Source organism: Salmo salar, chromosome 15, assembly GCF_965601325.2.
Source record: "Salmo salar chromosome 15, fSalSal1, whole genome shotgun sequence".
NCBI classification, from domain to species: Eukaryota; Metazoa; Chordata; class Actinopteri; order Salmoniformes; family Salmonidae; genus Salmo; species Salmo salar.
The window spans coordinates 66,753,989-66,773,072 of NC_138305.1; the positions used below are offsets into that span (position 1 = coordinate 66,753,989).

A 19,084-nucleotide genomic window follows, 5' to 3' on the forward strand; every position below is an offset into this window, starting at 1 on the left:
TTCAGGCGACGGATCAGCAGGGCTCCGTATGGTGGGTATAGTGGCCAAAGAATTTGTCCGATGGGCCTCTTAAGCTAATGTGTACTTTAGACAGCTAGCGGGCCGTGGCTAACTAGTAGCCAGTTAGCTGGTAAAATATTAAATGTATATATTTTTTATATAATCTATACGGGGGAAAAAAGGAAAAACAATGTTTACAAGGGAAAAGAAGGGACAAGACTAACACATGTCCGACTTCTACGCCATCTTTGAATATTTGAACTATTGAACTATTCAAACCCTTTACTCAGTACTTTTTTGAAGAACCTTTGGCAGCGATTACAGCCTTGAGTCATCTTCAGTATGACGCCACAAGCTTGGCACACCTGTATTGGGGAGTTTCTCCTATGCTTCTCTGCAGATCCTCAAGCTCTGTCAGGTTGGATGGGGAGTGTTGCTGCACAGCTATTTTCAGCTAAGTCCAGGCTCTGGCTGGGCCACTCAAGGACATTCAGAGACTTGTCCCGAAGCCACTCCTGCATTGTCTTGGCTGTGTGCTTAGGGTTTCTGTCCTGTTGGAAGGTGAACCTTCGCCCCAGTCTGAGGTCCTGAGTGCTCTAGAGCAAGTCTTCATCAAGGATCTCTCTTTTTACGTTGCTCCGTTCATCTTTGCCTCGATCCTGACTAGTTTCCCAGTCCCTGCTGCTGAAAAACCACCATGCTTCACGGTAGGGATGGTGTCATTGTTTTTCCAGACGTAACGCTTGCATTCAGGCCAAAGAGTACAATCTTGCTTTCATCAGACCAGAGAATCTTGTTTCTCATGGTCTGAGTCCTTTAGGTGCCTTTTGTCAAACTCCAAGCGGGCAGTCATGCCTTTTACTGCCAGACCAAGGCCCTTCTCCCCCGATTGCTTAGTTTGGCCGGGCGGCCAGCTCTAGGAAGAGTCTTGGTGGTTCCAAACTTATTCCATTTAAGAATGATGGAGGCCGGTGTGTTCTTGGGTACCTTCAATGCTGCGTAAATGTGTTGGCACAGATCTGGGGAAGGGTACCTCGACACAATCCTGTCTCGGAGCTCTACGGATAATTCCTTCGACCTTGCTCTGACATGCACATTCCACTGTGGGACCTTTTTATAGACAGGTATGTGCCTTTCCAAATAATGTCCAATTAATTGAATTTACCACAGGTGGACTCCAATCAAGTTGTAGAAACATTCCATGCTCAGTGGAAACAGGATGTAGTAAAGGGTCTGAATACTTATGTAAATAAGGTGTTCCTGTTTTTTATTTTTAGATCTGCAAAAATGTCTGAACCTGTTTTCGTTTTGTCATTATGTGGTATTGTGTGTAGATTGCTGAAGATTTTATTTAATACCTTTTAGAATAAGGCTGTAACGCAACAAAGTGTAAAAGTCAAAGGGTCTGAATACTTTCTGAAGGCACTGTATGCACACACTTAGAAAGGATATTTTCCTGTTACTATTTTATTCAGTTAAGTTAAACTATATTCTTCTAACTATAAAGTCATATAATGGCACGGGACTTATAAGCATAAATGCTAAATGGAGCATAGCCAGGTAACTAACAAACAGTAGGCCAACTCATATTCTGTTATTCTGAAATACATTTTCTTATCATAATGTTAATTTAGATCTGACTAAAATAAATAATGGATTTATTGATGGTGTTCAAATATTCATTAAACTTTTTTTAAAGGTGCGCATCAGCGTTTTGTATGCCGGCTATGACTTGCCTTTTTTTAAAATACAGTCCTCGTTCTCTGTGAAGCTTAGCTTGTTATCAAAATTATTGCTTCAAAAAAAGTGTTACTATACTGCTGTGTGGACATTTCATCTTTAAAGAGTGAGTAAGGAAAAACAGAGGGATGAACCCTCACACATTCTGTTGCAGGAGACATGTTTCTACTTTGGCATTTTTACTCCAGCACCGTGACTTGTATAGTGTTCTGTCCCGTTATTCCCCGGACCTTTAAATCTGTCTTTGCTTTCTTTCTGTCAACCCAGCAGTCAGCTCAGACCTTGAGGATGACATAATCCTGTCCCTGAATGAGTGAGGAGTTGTCTGGGACAGAGAAACTAGGACAACATGTCCGGACTTCTAGTGAGAGCTCTCCCGTGGGTGAACACTCATTAACAACTGAGACAAGACGGTAAGGTACAGTTAGAGTTGAGGAGAAAGAAGGATGGGATTTGGGAAATGAACTGTGAGAGCCGACAGCACTGCTAGTTTGGAATATTGTCCCAATGCCCACCTACCGCCCAGGAGCAATAGTGGGAGAAGCTGATTGGAGAGTCAGAAGTAGAGGGCCAGAAGAAAGTTCTGGCCCTCTGTTCCTGAAAAAAAAAATGAAGATTTGTTTATGATATAGTTTTATATTACACAGTTTGCTTGATGAGTGGGGGAAAAAAACTGGTACACACAACAGACTGATTCTTTTAAAATGTCGAATTCATTAAAGCTCTTTTCAAAGTTTGTCCCCCATATGGACTATTGGTCATTTTCTAGAATGCTGAATGACCACCGTCATGTGTAGACTGTTTTAGATGGGGAAACTGAAGGAAACCACTGCTCTCCGTGGATTGATAAGGCAGAGTGTTCGCTGACTCAAGCTTACTGTTCTGTACTGCATCAGCTCCCATGTGGTCTGCTAAAGACTAAGGTGCTGCTTGAGGCCGCCACTGTAAAAACAAACACCCACACAGAGCGCTGATAATCTGTGGAGCTAAACCAGCCATATCCTCAGGTTCATCTCCACTGCACCACCTACAATACAAACGTAACTAACGACCAAGACTACACACACAATAGTGCCATCAATGACCAACGCCACTGGGTTTCACTGTGTAATCATAACAGATTAAACATGGTGCTCTTTAAAAATGCTGAATACTGGCAATTTAGGAACTGTACTCACATTAGTGAGTGTAAAACCATGGACTACACAAATATTGTTAGCACGTGATTGATGTAGGTGTATGTCTACATAACGAGGCCTTAAAGGATGCCTGACTTTTTATTTATGTAAAAAAAAAATGTTACACCGTGTATGAATTTGGCTTAGATTTACATTTTGAGTGCTTGATATCAACATTGGGTTTATGCTGTCTACACACAGCAAATGTTATCTTGTAAGACAGAAAGTATACTTTACCTTACATTTTGGGTTACATTTTTTGGGGGGGTTCATTAGTGGACATTGCTTGGTATTCAGTTGTTATTTCGCTACAACCTGTTTCCACCTTCTTTTTTTTTTATATATAACACTTACGATTTGTTTGGTCCTCTCATGGAACACCCCTGACAGAAGTGCATTGGCTGATGTTTTAGTTGCTGACTGTCAATAATACAGAGACACTGGGTGCACATGTTTTGCAGTAAGGGATGTCCGGGTGGGTGAATTTGGCACTCGATTGGGAATTTAGGAGCCTGGTGGAGAACACAGAATCCCACCCTCAAAACTGCCAGTGAGGCCAGTTATAGGGATAGCATTGAAAACGAAACAATGAAACTCGTTCCCCCGGCTATGTAAAACAAGCGCACTGTATTTTGGTTGAGGTGTGTTTTGTTTGGATTATGGTTTTGACCTTGAACTTTGTTGGGTGGAAGGGTGGGTGGTTTTATAAGCTATTCCTGATAAGTATTAAATTGTGCCATAGCTATATTATTCAGTTGCTGCTACTTTTTAACGAGACAGTCAAGATGCAAATGTAGGCTGGTCTCACATGTATTGCCAACATATCATGATTTTTCTTCCTGAATCAGGATCTTTTCCTAGTTTTGATTTCATTATTTTCTTTCTGCCTCTCTTCATTTCTTTGTTAGAGGCGCTCTTGTAAAGAGCCATAAAAAAACATGTTCTGTACAGTATGTATCTAAAAGTATTTTTACTCTCATTTTATTTAAAGATTGAGCTCTGTCATCTTTAGGCCTAAATTGGAATACCCTGACCCATTGACATTAAGAGATTAACGCCCTGGTATGAACATTGAATATGACATGCATCATACACCCAAAAGCTATTATTCAGTTGCTGTGATGGAAGAGTTCACTCATCTCTAACCTACGTAGGAGCCAGGGGTTCACGACCAGAACATAAACGTATAGAATATATCTCAGAAATGTACTAGAGATTTAGTCATCTGTCATACCCAATATAATCCAATTTTATGTATAGTATAATACACACCACACACACACATTTGTTTCGTACTTCAATTACTATTTATTGTAGACTACATGCTCTGTCTACAGACATGGGCTTTGCTATATAATCAGCTAATTCAGTAGTGTGTGGTTGCGTCACCATTGGTTACCATATGTTAAATTGGATTATGTAATGTTCTTAGATAATTATAGAACGGAATATAACATTCTAAAAACAACCTCGTTTTGATTAAAAGTGATTTAAAAGTGTGTGTGTGTGTGTGTGTGTGTGGGGGGGTATTGGTCTGTATGAGCATGCTAGAGTAGTGCATGGGAGATGTCTGTGTTATGCTGAAAACAGGCAGGATCTTGTCTAAGAGAGGAATACATTTATTTTTCTGTCTGTGGGTGATGTTGCAAGCAGAGGCTATCTTGTCTATGTGAATATAGTATTTGAGATGGAGGACCGACTCTGTGTCTGCCCATAATAGAGTAGCCGATAGTGTCTGTGTATGTTATGTTTGAGCAGAGAATTTTGTGTGTGTGTAAGAGAGAGGGAGACCGAACAGATTTTATCTGCGCATGTCTTGTTTGCATGTCTTGTTTGCATGTGTGTATGACAGAGAGATGGAGATTTGGACTCTGTATTTGTGTGTGAGAGCGCGTGTGTGATTGAGAGCTGGAGTGGGTGTGTAGGTAGACGATTGAGGAAGCAGTGCATTGTTCCTATTACCACCACCTCTTGCTTCTATTGACTGCTGGAATGGAGGGTGTCGAAACTGATAGCAGCTTATAGACCAGTGGTCCTCACAGCCCTCTGGTATACAGAGGGATAAACACTCCCTCAGCCAATCTTATTAGGGCAAACGTTATTAAACTACTGTGTACAATAACATCTGTAAAACATCTTTCAATCAAGGCTTTCATTAGATGTCTTCTATGTATCAACTTCAATGAAAGTAGAGTCAGAAAATCACACTGTATAGTTCGGTTAATACTTTAAATGTTTTAAAGTTTATTTTAATATTAAAATGTTCTTGTGCACCTGTTACAGGTTCTAAAAGACCAGGTTTGCTTTTCCCAGATGGTGCATAATGTACTACGCTACTCTACCATACTATTTTCTCTCACTGGCTGTCACTAACCAACCAATGTTAAACAATTATATTGTGTTAACGTCAGTTCTTATTTTTGTCGGTAGGAATAGAAATCAAATGTCAAGCTAGATCAGGGATCATCAACTAGATTCAGCCACGGGCTGATTTATTTTCTTTAGCTGAGGGTTGGGGGGCCAGAACATAATTACAAATCATTTGCAAACTGACTGCAAGAATTGTGTGTGTGTATATTTGACTAAAACAATTATTTCAAACATTGCTTACGATCACATCTCTCTTATGCGTGGGAATACTTAGGAATAGATTTCCATTAAAATCACTTGGTGCTGATTTCATGGTGTTTTTACAATCTTTTATGTCCAACAATGAAGATATATAATTTTAAATACTAAGTTTAGAGAATGACACAAGTATTCATTTTCACAGTTTGCTGCTTCAGTGTCTTAAGATATTTCTGTCAGATGTTACTATGGAATACTGAAGTATAATTACAAGCATTTCATAAGTGTCAAAGGCTTTTATTGACAATTACATGAAGTTGATGCAAAGAGTCAATATTTGCAGTGTTGACCCTTCTTTTTCAAGACCTCTGCAATCCGCCCTGGCATGCTGTCAACTAACTTCTGGGCCACATCCTGACTGATGGCAGCCCATCCTTGCATAATCAATGCTTGGAGTTTGTCTGAATTTGTGGGGGTTTTTTGTTTGTCAACCTGCCTCTTGAGGATTGACCACAAGTTCTCAATGGGATTAAGATCTGGGAAGTTTCCTGGCCATGGACCCAAAATATCTATGTTTTGTTCCCCGAGCCACTTAGTTATCACTTTTGCCTTATGGCAAGGTGCTCCATCATGCTGGAAACGGCATTGTTCGTCACCAAACTGTTCCTGGATGGTTGGGAGAAGTTGCTCTCTGAAGATGTGTTGGTACCATTCTTTATTCATGGCTGTGTTCTTAGGCAAAATTGTGAGTGAGCCCACTCCTTTGGCTGAGAAGCAACCCCACACATGAATGGTCTCGGGATGCTTTACTGTTGGCATGACACAGGACTGATGGTAACGCTCACCTTTTTTCCGGATGCCCCAGACAATCGGAAAGGGGATTCATCAGAGAAAATGACTTTACCCCAGTCCTCAGCAGTCCAATCCCTGTACCTTTTACAGAATATCAGTCTGTCCCTGATGTTTTTCCTGGAGAGAAGTGGCTTCTTTGCTGCCCTTCTTGACACCAGGCCATCCTCCGAAAGTCTTCGTCTCACTGTGCGTGCAGATACTCACACCTGCCTGCTGCCATTCCTGAGCAAGCTCTGTACTGGTGGTGCCCCGATCCCGCAGCTGAATCAACTTTAGGAGACGGTCCTGGCGCTTGCTGGACTTTCTTGGGTGCTCTGAAGCCTTCTTCACAGCAATTGAACCGCTCTCCTTGAAGTTCTTGATGATCCGATAAATGGTTGATTTAGATGCAATCTTACTGGCAGCAATATCCTTGCCTGTGAAGCCCTTTTTGTGCAAAGCAATGATGATGGCATGTGTTTCCTTGCAGGTAAGCATGGTTGACAGAGGAAGAACTGATTCCAAGCACCACCCTCCTTTTGAAGCTTCCAGTCTGTTATTTGAACTCAATCAGCATGACAGTGTGATCTCCAGCCTTGTCCTCGTCAACACTCATACCTGTGTTAACGAGAGAATCACTGACATGTCAGCTGGTCCTTTTGTGGCAGGGCTGAAATGCAGTGGAAATGTTTTTTTGGGGGGATTCAGTTCATTTGCATGGCAAAGAGGGACTTTGCAATTAATTGCAATTCATCTGATCACTCTTCATAACATTCTGGAGTATATGAAAATTGCCATCATACAAACTGAGGAAGCAGACTTTGTGAAAATTTATATTTGTGTCATTCTCAACTTTTGCCCAGGACTGTACACAACAAACATTCTGCGACTCAATCATCGGATCATTGTATCCTATAAATCTTTATGTACAGTAAAGTTATTTAATCCGGAATATATTTATTTTCAATGTACAGCATGACATTCTGCATATCATGCTCAGACCCAGGGTGGCAGGAGGATGATGTTATACTCCAGGTAGCTGTGCTGGTTTTCAAGGCAAAAATATTAGATTGTTTTTCCCAAAATATATTTTCATGAGGACTTTTAATGGGTTTCAGTACTGGCAGGCAGGCCGCACTCCTTGAGCCCTCTGCCGTTCTGAATGTAGTAGCTGACCGGATTCAAGAACCCACTAATATGTTTGAGGCAATCTAGGGCAACAATGATTACATTGTACAGCAATTGTAGAAGACAGAACTAGTCAGGTACAATATTTAAATTCATATAATTTCATATATTTTCCATTCATTATTTCACACATACTGTGCATTCGTAAAGTATTTAGACCCTTTGACTTTTTCCACATTTTGTTAGGTTACAGCCTTATTCTAAAATTGATTAAATAGTTTTTTCCCCTTATCAATCTACACACTACCCCATAGTAACAAAGAAAAAAAACATTTACATAAGTATTCAGACCCTTTAACTCATTACTTTGTTGAAGCACCTTTTGGCAGCGACTACAACCGCGAGTCTTTTTGGGTATGACGCTACAAGCTTGGCACACCTGTATTTGGGGAGTTTCTTCCATTCTTCGCTGCAGATCCTCTTAAGCTCTGTCAGGTTGGAGGGGGAGCATTGCTGCTCAGCTATTTTCAGCTCTCCAGAGATGTTCGATCAGGTTCAAGTCCGGGCTTTGGCTGGGCCACTCAAGGACATTGAGACTTGTCCCGAAGCCACTCCTGCGTTGTCTTGGCTGTGTGCTTAGGGTTGCTGTCCTATTGGAAGGTAAATCTTCGCCCCAGTCTGAGGTTCTTGAGAGCTCTGGGGCAGGTTGTCATCAAGGAGCTCTCTGTACTTTGCTCCGTTCATCTTTGCCTCAATGCAGACTAGTCTCCCTGTCGCGGAAAAACATCCACACAGCATGATGCTGCCACCACCATGCTTCACCATAGGGATGGTGCCAGGTTTCCTCCAGAAGTGACGCTTGACATTCAGGCCAAATAGTTCAATCTTGGTTTCCTAAGACAAGAGAGTCTCTTGTTTCTCATGGTCAGAGTCCTTTAGGTGCCTTATGACAAACCAAGTGTGCCTTTTACTGAGGAGTGGCTTCTGTCTGGCCACTCTACTATAAAGGCCTGATTTGGTGAAGTGCTGCAGAGACTGTTGTCCTTCTGGAAGGTTATTCCATCTCCACAGAGGAATGCTCTGTCAGAGTGACCATCGGGTTCTTGGTCACCTCCCTGACCAAGGCGCTTCTCCCCCGATTGCGCAGTTTGGCCCGGGCAGCCAGCTCTAGGAAGAGTCTTGGGGGACCTTCAACGGTGCACAATTGTTTTGGTACCCTTCCCCAGATCTGTGCCTCGACACAATTTGCCACAGGTGGACTTATCAAGTTGTAGAAACATCTCAAGGATGATCAATGGAAACAGGATGCACCTGAGCTCAATTTTGAGTCTCATAGCAAAGGGTCTGAATACTAATGAAAATAAGGTATTTCTGTTTTTTATTTGTTAAATTTTCTAAACCTGTGTTCGCTTTGTCATTATGGGTTATTCAATTTCAGAATAAGGCTTTAACGTATAAAAATGTGGAAAAAGGGAAGGGGTCTTTTATACTCTCTGAACGCACTGTATATATTGGGAAAATGGTGTATTTGGAAAAACAGACATGTTGCGGACACCGTCTTGCTTCTAGACAAGCTAAATACCTCCTTCACCTGCTACCAAGGACTGTGGGCTCTTCTTCTCCGTGGCCGATGTAAGACATTTTAAGCGTGTTAACCCTCGCAAGGCTGCCAGCCCAGATGGCATCCCTAGCCGCATCCTCAGAGCATGCGCAGACCAGCTGGCTGGTGTGTTTACGGACATATTCAATCTCTCCCTAACCCAGTCTACTGTCCCCAGATGCTTCAAGATGGCCACCGTTGTTCCTGTACCCAAGAAAGCAAAGGTAACTGAACCAAATGACTGCCGCCCCGTAGCACTCACGTCTGTCATCATGAAGTTCTTTGAGAGACTAGTCAAGGATCATATCACCTCCACTTTACCTGACACCCTAGACCTAATTCAATTTGCTTACCGCCCCAATAGATCCACAGACTATGCAATCGCCATTGCACTGCACACTGCCCTATCCCATCTGGACAAGAGGAATACCCATGTAAGAATGCTGTTCATTGACTATAGCTCAGCATTCAACACCATAGTACTCTCCAAGCTCATCATTAAGCTGGAGGCCCTGGGTCTGAACCTCGGCCTGTGGAACTGGGTCCTGGACTTGCTGATGGGCTACCCCCAGGTGGTGAAGGTAGGAAAAAACACCTCTGTTTTAATGGCTAACTCCAAATGAGCTTTTCCAAAGTTGTTCATATATTATAGCGATTAGTCCTTTTGGGAGCCCAGATAATGTATTTATAAATCTCATCATTGGATGGTTAGGCAGTTGGGTTTACCAAGGGACACCATAGGCCAGCATAGCTGACCTAAATGGTAAATATAGAAAAATTAATGGTCTGTCTTAAATCATGGAATGTTCTCAAACCATTGCTGTCCATGATATCGTCAAGGGTATACGGATTCCACATTTGGACCATTTGGGGGGGATACAAAAGGCCACCCTTCAGATCACAAGGCATTATTGTGAAATTTTGGAGTCTGGCCATGTCATTTTAATTCCCAGTTACATTGTTTTTCAAGTGTTTTTTTGTTGTTGTTGTTGAGCACAGCCTACCAGTTTGTCATGACTTATGTCCTTCATAAGCCAGTGGAAAAGAGTGACAATGTGATGGGAGGAATAACCTACTACTCAAATTTTGATTGATGCGCTATACACTGTTGATTGATAGGAGAACTTAATCGTATAGTCTTTGTCCATTTCTGATTAATTAATATGCATTAAACATAGGCCCCCTCCTGTACTCCCTGTTCACCCATGACTGCGTGGCCATGCACACCTCCAACTCAATCATCAAGTTTGCAGACGACACAACAGTAGTAGACTTGATTACCAACAACAAGACAGCCTACAGGGAGGAGATGAGGGCACTCGAAGTGTGGTGTCAGCAAAACAACCTCTCACTCAACGTCAACAAAACAAAGGAGATGAGAGTTAACTTCAGGAAACAGCTGAGGGAGCAGCCCCCTATCCACATCAACGGGACAGCAGTGGAGAAGGTGGAAAGCACAACAGTGCCTCTTCAACCTCAGGAGGCTAAAGAAATTTGCCTTGTCACCTAAAACCCTCAAACTTTTACATATGCACAATTGAGAACATCCTGTCGGGCTGCATCACTGCCTGATACGGCTCTGCGGTCTGCACAATGCATCACCGGGGTCAAACTACCTGCCCTCCAGGACAGCTAGAGCTCCCGATGTCATAGGAAGGCCAAAAAGATCATCAAAGACAACAACCACCCGAGCCACTGCTTGTTCACCCCGTTAAAACCCAAAAGGTGAGATCAGTACAGGTGCATCAAAGCTGGGACTGAGAGACTGAAAAACAGCTTCTAGCTCAAGGCCATCAGACTGTTAAACAGCCATCACTAACACAGGGAGGCTGCTGCCTACATACAGACTTGAAATCATTGGCCACTTTAATAAATGGATCACTAGTCACTTTAATAATGACACTTTAATAATGTTTACATATCTGTCATTACTCATCTATGTATAAACTGTGTTTTATACCAACTATGCAGCTCTGGAATTGCTCATCTATGTATATACTGTATTTTATACCAACTATGCAGCTCTGGCATTGCTCATCTATGTATATACTGTGTTTTATACCAACTATGCAGCTCTGGCATTGCTCATCTATGTGTATATTCTTATTCCATTCCTTAGATTTGTGTGTATTAGGTCATTGTTAGATATTAATGCACTGTGTTTGCTACATTCACAATAACATCTGCTAACCATGTGACCAATTTGATTTGAAATAACATTCTCCTGGCAGATCCCTTTTTAAGTGTGTGTGTGTGTGTGTGTGTGTGTGTATAGACAAATAAAGAGGTTCTGTAACCATTTTTTGACAGACCCTGTAAGGAAAGCCGACCACGTCTTGGTTCCAGTAACTGATGTAATAGCATGGACAGCTTCGTTCAGCCCAGGAGCTGAAGATTCAATTTTAAGGCACAGTGAAAGCTAGGTACCTGCCCATGACCGTGAAAGCGCAAATAGTGATGGATGCAATTGCCATGCAGTTGCGCTCCGACAGTCAAATTTACATTTGCAAATGCTTAACACATCCGTATTGACAAAACGAGTCATGTGACGACCATGAAGATGGCGCATCTTACAGTATATAGCAGTTTTCTGAAAATGTCTTGCCCCTCAATACCAGTTTGGACCGGCGGACAATATCACGAGTGTTAATTATCGTCTGACTCAACCCAATCGCCGGGACCCGATATCACGGCGTTGTTGATAATTGGGAATCCGACTTCGTAATGAACCACAGGCTAATGACTAACCGGGAAATACATAAATAAACCGTAAAAAACAACAACTTGGCCGTTCCTATCGAGATGCTGCTGCAATAATAGCGTTTGGAGATTTAGATTACCGTGTGTGTTGGGTAGGTGGACACCGAGACTGCATCTTGTGTGACTAGGAGACTCAGCGAGCAGAGCAGACCGGGAGATAAAGGAACCGCGGGCGAAGACATTGGTGGTCCATTTTATGTTGTTGCCTATAATAGCCTATATTTCTAACGAGATGTAGCCTAGTTCGTTCGATACATAAAGAGCCGGGGATATTCCTATAGCTTTCATTTAGCCAAATCCTCCCACGATATCGACAGAATGAGGCTTGGTCTCCAGGTGGGAAAATAACAAAAATCCCAAGATGTGGATACCGACAGAAGAGGAAAAAATCGGAGTTGGTGAGTCCATTCAGTATTTATCTGTTTATTTGTCTTTTTTTATGGCTGTGTTCAATTTGATTTACTTTTCTCATTCAAAATGGATTATTTTCTTATGAAGAAGCGTTGTGACGATCACAGCTTCGGATTTGATCTCATGTTTGGTCATACAGGTTATTATATGTTACTGTAGGGTATTCGCATCTAACAGTCACAATGTCTCGTGTTTTAAATTCCTGTAATGAGGCTATAGCTTACAAAACACAGTCTATCAGCTGTGCTTAATGGCTGAGGATAACCTGACAATAAGAAAAGGGAAAATATAGGTTATTGCGTGGGATGATATAGCCGAGTATAGGCATGCTACCTCAGTGGCCATCCATAATCCAGTCCTACAGTATGATTATCATTCATTCATACTAGGCTACATTGTATGTTTTGAAAATGCGTCAATAAGTGTTCAGATAGGTTCTGATGCTCTTCAATGCCTATCTGAAAAGGCATTCGACTGGAAACCACGAGGGGGCAATGGGATAGCGTTATGCCAACAGGTGTAGCCTAGAGTCTGAGTATGCGCATGCTTACCTGTCGGTATTTGTAACACAGCACCACGACTACTTCGCTACTACTACCATCTGTGATCTCCAACCACTATGTCATAATGCTCAAGCCGAATCATTGTGAAAAGGTCTAGTAGCCCCAGAGATAATGGGTCATTTATATCAGGAGTATTGGAACTATCTGCAAAATGTTCCTGGCGATTTGAATGAGTCATGTTGAATTAGTTCGCTCAGAACACACACAGCATTGCTTGTTGTAGTATAGGTTCGACAAATACCCAGACTCCAGAACTATTGATTGGTGTTCAACAAAGAGAAGCCACTGATTTGCCATTGCTGGAGGACGGGAGAGAAGCAAGTTTGATGAGAGCACACAGTGTACTGTACCTTTTGATTCAACCAGCCATCCTTTTCGTTTCGCTGTCCGTGGTGCTGAAAATTATGCTTCAACCAACCTCTGGCCAGCGTGTCGCTGTCCAGGGTGCTGAAACGCAGAACGTAGCGCATTTAGACCAGCGTTTGTCAATTCCGGTGGCACAATTTTGTAAGCGCAACATTGCAGTGCACACACCTGATTCAACTAATAGTCACGTGTGTTAGTGGTGGTTAGAACAAAATGTGAAACCCTGTACGTAGGCCCACGAATTGAAAAACACCGACATAGGCTACAGCCAGAGGCATAGGACTGCACACTGTTAGAAGACCAGCCGTGTCCATTTTGCTCTACTACTCAGAATTTTGCCAGAGTATACAAAAGCCACATCATATCAGATTTGTGGGCTGCTGCTAAGGTTTGATGCTTGATATTTGAAGCTGTCCTTGTGAAAACCATGTCCCATGTTGAAAGCTACAAACTGACATTGAGTTTTCAATTTTGATTGGAAGTATCTACTTGGAGTCTATGACTATTGCATTTGGGGGACATTTCTTCATCCACCTAATGGTCAGGATTGGGGCAATTGTATCTGTTCCTATATCCTTGTTAGGGGCAACTTCTACTATACAGTTTAAAACGAAGTACGGTATCTGATCCTAGATCTGTTTTAGGGGTAACCTCTACCATACTGTCTAAAAGCTGCTGTACTGTTCTCTGTGGGTCTCATTCCTCCCATCTTATCTTAATGGGCTCAGGCTAACAAAGAAAAATGTAGAACCCACATAATGAAAATTGAATGTCTCCTTTTAGAAAACCTCATTTGTTTCCTTAGTTTTTTTTTTTATTGGACATAATGCGTCTCTGTGAATGTCTTCGTCACTATACAGTATCTCACCCCTGTGTCCTCTTCCCAAACTTAGCAGGTGATTTTCAGGTAGTTCCAACAGTTGTATCTGGTGGTAGTGAGGTGATATGGTAGTTAGCGATAGCTGTACACATGACTGTATTCACTTCTCACTCTGGTTCAGAAACATCTGCCCCTCGTGGCTCTGACATTGGCATGCCCTTGCACCTCCACATGCAACGGCTCAAGTGCAACTCAATATAAAAATAAGTTGAAGTCGGAAATTTACATAAACTTCAGCCAAATACGTATAAACTCAGTTTTTCACAATTCCTGACATTTAATCCTAGTAAAAAAATCCCTGTCTTTGGTCAGTTAGGATCACCACTTTATTTTAAGAATGTGAAATGTCAGAATAATAGAATGATTTATTTCAGCTTTTATTTCTTTCATCACATTCCCAGTGGGTCAGAAGTTTACATACACTCAATTAGTATTTGGTAGCATTGACTTTAAATTGTTTAACTTGGGTCAAACATTTCTGGTAGCCTTCAACGAGCTTCCCACAATAAGTTGGTGACTTTTGGCCCATTCCTCCTGACAGTGCTGGTGTAACTGAGTCAGGTTTGTAGGCCTCCTTGCTCAGACACACTTTTTCAGTTCTGCCCACACATTTGCTATAGGATTGAGGTCAGGGCTCTGTGATGGCACTCCAATACCTTGACTTGGTTGTCCTTAAGCTATTTTGCCACAACTTTGGAAGTATGCTTGGGGTCATTATCCATTTGGAAGACTCATTTGTGACCAAGCTTTAACTTCCTGACTGATGTCTTGATGTTGCTTCAATATATCCACATAATTTTTCTTCCTCATGATTTGTGAAGTGCACCAGTCCCTCCTGCAGCAAAGCACCCCCACAACATGATGATGCCACCCCCGTGCTTCATGGTTGGGATGGTGTTCTTCGGTTTGTAAGTCTCCCCCTTTTTCCTCCAAACATAACGATGGTCATTATGACCAAACAGTTCTATTTTTGTTTCATCAGACCAGAGGACATTTCTCCAAAAAGTACGATCTTTGTCCCCATGTGCAGTTGCAAACCGTAGTCTGGCTTTTTTATGGCGGTTTTGGAGCAGTGCAAGAGCCGCTTCCTTGCGGTTTTGGAGCCGCTTCCTTGCCGAGCGGCTTTTCAGGTTATGTCGATATAGGACTCGTTTTACTGTGGATATAGATACTTTTGTACCTGTTTCCTCCAGCATCTTCACAAGGGCCTTTGCTGCTGTTCTGGGATTGATTTGCACTTTTTGCACCAAAGTACGTTAATTTCTAGCAGACAGAATGCATCTCCTTCCTGAGTGGTGTGATGGCTGCGTGGTCCCATGGTGTTTATACTTGTGTACTATTGTTTGTACAGATGAACATGGCACCTTCAGGCGTTTGGAAATTGCTCCCAAGGATGAACCAGACTTGTGGAGGTCTACAATTTGTTTTCTGAGGTCTTGGCTGATTTCTTTTGATTTCTCCAAGATGTCAAGCAAAGAGGCACTGAGTTTGAAGGTAGGCCTTGAAATACATCAACAGGTACACCTCCAATTGACTCAAATGATGTCAGTTAGCCTATCAGAAGCTTCTAAAGCCATGACATCATTTTCTGGAATTTTCCAAGCTGTTTAAAGGCACAGTTAATTTAGTGTATGTAAACTTCTGACCCACTGACCCAATTGTGATACAGTGAAATAATCTGTCTGTAAACAATTGTTGGAAAATTACTTGTGTCATGCACAAAGTAGATGTCCTAACCGACTTGCCAAAACTATAGTTTGTTAACAAGAAATTTGTGGAGTGATTGAAAAACAAGTTTTAATGACTCCAACCTGACTGTATGTAAACCTCCGACTTCAACTGTGAATTAGAAAGTCATGGCAATTTGAAGCTATGACATCTTGGATAATAATATGAATGGACAGCCATACTTACATAAAGCAGGACATCCAGCTAATGTCCATTTGGTAGGGGGATTACAGCGTTTGGTGTACTCTAAGCACCATTTCTTAATGGTTTTAACCCGCTGAGGACACAACCACTCATCACCTCCTTTGCTGCAGGTTGTTAAACAGAACTTGAGTAAAAACGCTTCTGGAATCAATGGGATTTCTCCTCTCATCAGTAGAAAGTTCAGCGTTAGTCCAATATGGCCTATTTTTAAACGTTTGTCTGTGTTGCGTGCGTATGTAGGTGGGTGGCATGTGTGTCTGTTGGCATCTGTGTATGTGTGTTTGCTGGAGTGTTTGCTCTTTCGAGATGTAATAAAAGGTAACGTGGTCATCAAGTAGTCATGTGATCTCCACTGCAGATGGGTGCCATACTCACTCAGACAGCTGTGGCTGCTGTTCTGAAATCAGATCTGACAAAAGCACTCGGGCACTCGCGTGGCAGAAGTCCTAAGGTTAGCAGGACCTGAGAACAGCCCAGTGATGCGGTGTGTGTCTGAGTGAGCGTGCATTCAGGTCATGCTGAACAGCATGACTCATTGGGCCAAACAGAAAAGGCTCTTGTGTCATTTATTACTTTGCCATTTGAGTATCTAGGACAGGGTTACTGAATCTAGGAGAGAAGCAGGACCTCCGGGGTCTGCATGCTTAGTCACAATGCATTACTGGAATGGCTAAAGGAACTAATCTGTGATGCGCTTCACTGTGATCACCAGCCCTACCAGTAATGTTTTGGTTTGGCTCTAAAAGCATCCAGGAAGTTTTTATTCAATACAGCACTTAAATAATAGTAAAACAATCACAGATTTAAGAATGATCTGCATACAGTGGTCAAAAAGGGTAAGACGCATTGTACATCAGTAATGTGATGTCCTTCAAGACATTTATTTCTCTGTAGTTTTAGATGATCTTGCAAGTAAAGATGCCACAGTTTAAAGGGATAGTTCACCCATGTTACAAAATGACACATTGGTTTCATTACCCGGCAAGCTTTCAATGGACAAGGTATGACAGCAATCTATGCTTCGGTTAAGTTTCCCTGGCACTGTTTCCAGTCATGGGACCAATATTAGCATTTTTCGCGCATCATGTCCAAATGATCTGAAAACATCTATAATTGATTGTGAAGCTCAACAAAGTCGCTTATAAATGATTTCATTCGATGCGTGAAAGTTGCTGATATCGTCCCGTGACTTGAATGGGATATGTCATTTTTTAAATGTGTGTGAACTGTCCCTTTAACATCCATCTGTTAGTATACTCCTTTCTGTACATTCTTTATGGTACCATAAAACCTCCTCAGAAACAATGCCCACCCTCGGTGTACTGTTGTTATGCTGTCCCTGTCAACATAATTACTATGTAAATACATTGCTTTTGCTTCAGTTCATGTGAAGTTGGCCCAAAAAGAGATGTAGGGTTGCATTTACTCTTGTTGGTGGGGTTTGATGCTTGCTGCCCTTTACACTGCCCTTCAGGGCATAGTACAGTACAATCTAGTACAGTATGTCTGTCTCTCAGCTTTGTTTTCCTGACCATGTGTGCCTTCTGTCTGCTAAATGTTTCCATCAACACAGAATCAAAACTGAACTGAGAGAACAGTAACCTACCTACCTCCATGTTCAATTAAGCGGTATTTACAATGAGTGATGTGTATGTCTGTGGTGAAAGAATAGATAGATCATTCTTGGATGACTGTGACTTCAGTCTGGAGTTCATTATCTTATCGCCAGAGAAACTACTTTGATTTTCATTTGAATGAATAGTTCTATAAATCAATTTTTTTCCACATTGTGGCATTTTGATGACCATACAAATTGGTGCATAGTAATGATACTTTTGTGTGCTGTGCATATTTTAGCGAGGCTATTTGCATGGTTGATTTAGCCTGGGGACTGAGAGAGTGACACACACTGTAAAGACCTGGGTTGAATAGATAGAGACAACCATACAAATGGCTTTGTAGACGTCCATGTGATATAAAAGTGAACAATGTAAACACTGTTTTAAAAAGCAAGGACCAATTCAACTGAGCTTGTTTTCTCTTGTTCACTTTACAAACCTAACAAAGGATGACTGATAGGAGCCAGTAACTCCACAACATTGGCTTACTAATTTCCAAAGCAACACCGACTTAACCTTGATCTCTGTCTTCTGTGTAGTCAAGGCTCTTTCTCTCTGTGTGTGTGTGTGTGTGTGTGTGTGTGTGTGTGTGTGTGTGTGTGTGTGTGTGTGTGTGTGTGTGTGTGTGTGTGTGTGTGTGTGTGTAAGTAAGTCTCTTTCTCTCTGTTGGTGTGGGTGGTTGGGTGGGTTTGTCTGTGGTCCTTTTCTCCTCTGTTTTCACACTGCAGGGAGCACGAAACTGCAGCATCTGCCTACCATCATCGTATATTGTTATGTGGGCCCACAGAAACTGCTGTTGCCTTTTAAAAAATGGCTTCGGCTGAATCTCTGCAAAAATAAGCTTAATCTGAATTCCAAAATTGAGGAATTAGGAGCAACTTCCTAACACAGTTATGCCATATTCAGACTTCATTGCTATCGTAAGCAGGCTCATCAACTAACATCAGTTTGTTGCAAATCATCAACAGTGGCACTTCATGCAACCTAATACTCTAACATAGTTCATACATTTTCCTTTTGCCCATTTAGATATTACTCTCACTTCACTACTTTTACTGTACATTTTTGTCTTGGTTTGTTTTCCGATGAGTGAGCACAGCCATTACTGTTGGTTATTATTTTACTCACACCAGTTGTTGATTAAGATTGTGAAAATGCCTTGCTTCTGCCAAGTCTAATTTATCACACACCCTAATGTATCTTACTCACACATCAACATTTTCAGTTTGTATCTGAACTCTGGCTGAACTCAACTGTTGTTGTTACAGTCACTCCCTGTATTGCTGCATTGCTGTGTACAGTAACTGTACTGTTGGGGTCGTGATGGGCACCACCCCAGTAGGCCTATGATAGAAAGATGGATAGATGGAAAAGGAAGTGAGTTCAATACTTTTTAGTAATGCAGATTTGTTTGTTTGTTTCTGGGTTTGCGTCTCAAATTACACCCAATTCCCTATATTGTGCATTACTTTTGAGGCACAATATGGGAAATAGTGATGTAATTGGAG

The 19,084-nt window shown here is 41.8% G+C and overlaps 2 protein-coding genes across 11 annotated transcripts in view; both read left to right on the top strand.

The window, feature by feature from the left end:
* LOC145860896 (DDB1- and CUL4-associated factor 1) overlaps positions 1-11,374 on the top strand; it is a 39,563-nt gene extending 28,189 nt beyond the window's left edge. For 6 of the 10 annotated variants that reach the window (XM_082961983.1, XM_082961981.1, XM_082961982.1 and 3 more), the window contains 3 exons: positions 9,224-9,269; positions 9,410-9,626; positions 10,292-11,374. In XM_082961983.1, coding sequence (XP_082818109.1) covers positions 9,224-9,269; positions 9,410-9,626; positions 10,292-10,555 — 527 coding nt within the window. In that variant the 3' untranslated portion in view covers positions 10,556-11,374. Of the gene's footprint in view, positions 1-2,007; positions 4,418-9,223; positions 9,270-9,409; positions 9,627-10,291 lie in introns of those variants that run through there. The other 4 variants (XR_014380656.1, XR_014380655.1, XM_082961988.1 and 1 more) reach the window with 4 other exon arrangements.
* A 209-nt stretch (positions 11,375-11,583) lies between these two features.
* LOC106571850 (dedicator of cytokinesis protein 3) overlaps positions 11,584-19,084 on the top strand; it is a 72,194-nt gene continuing 64,693 nt past the window's right edge. Inside the window, exon 1 of the mRNA XM_082961980.1 lies at positions 11,584-12,203. Within this exon, the coding sequence (XP_082818106.1) occupies positions 12,167-12,203 (37 nt within the window). The 5' untranslated portion in view covers positions 11,584-12,166. The remainder of the gene's footprint in view (positions 12,204-19,084) is intronic.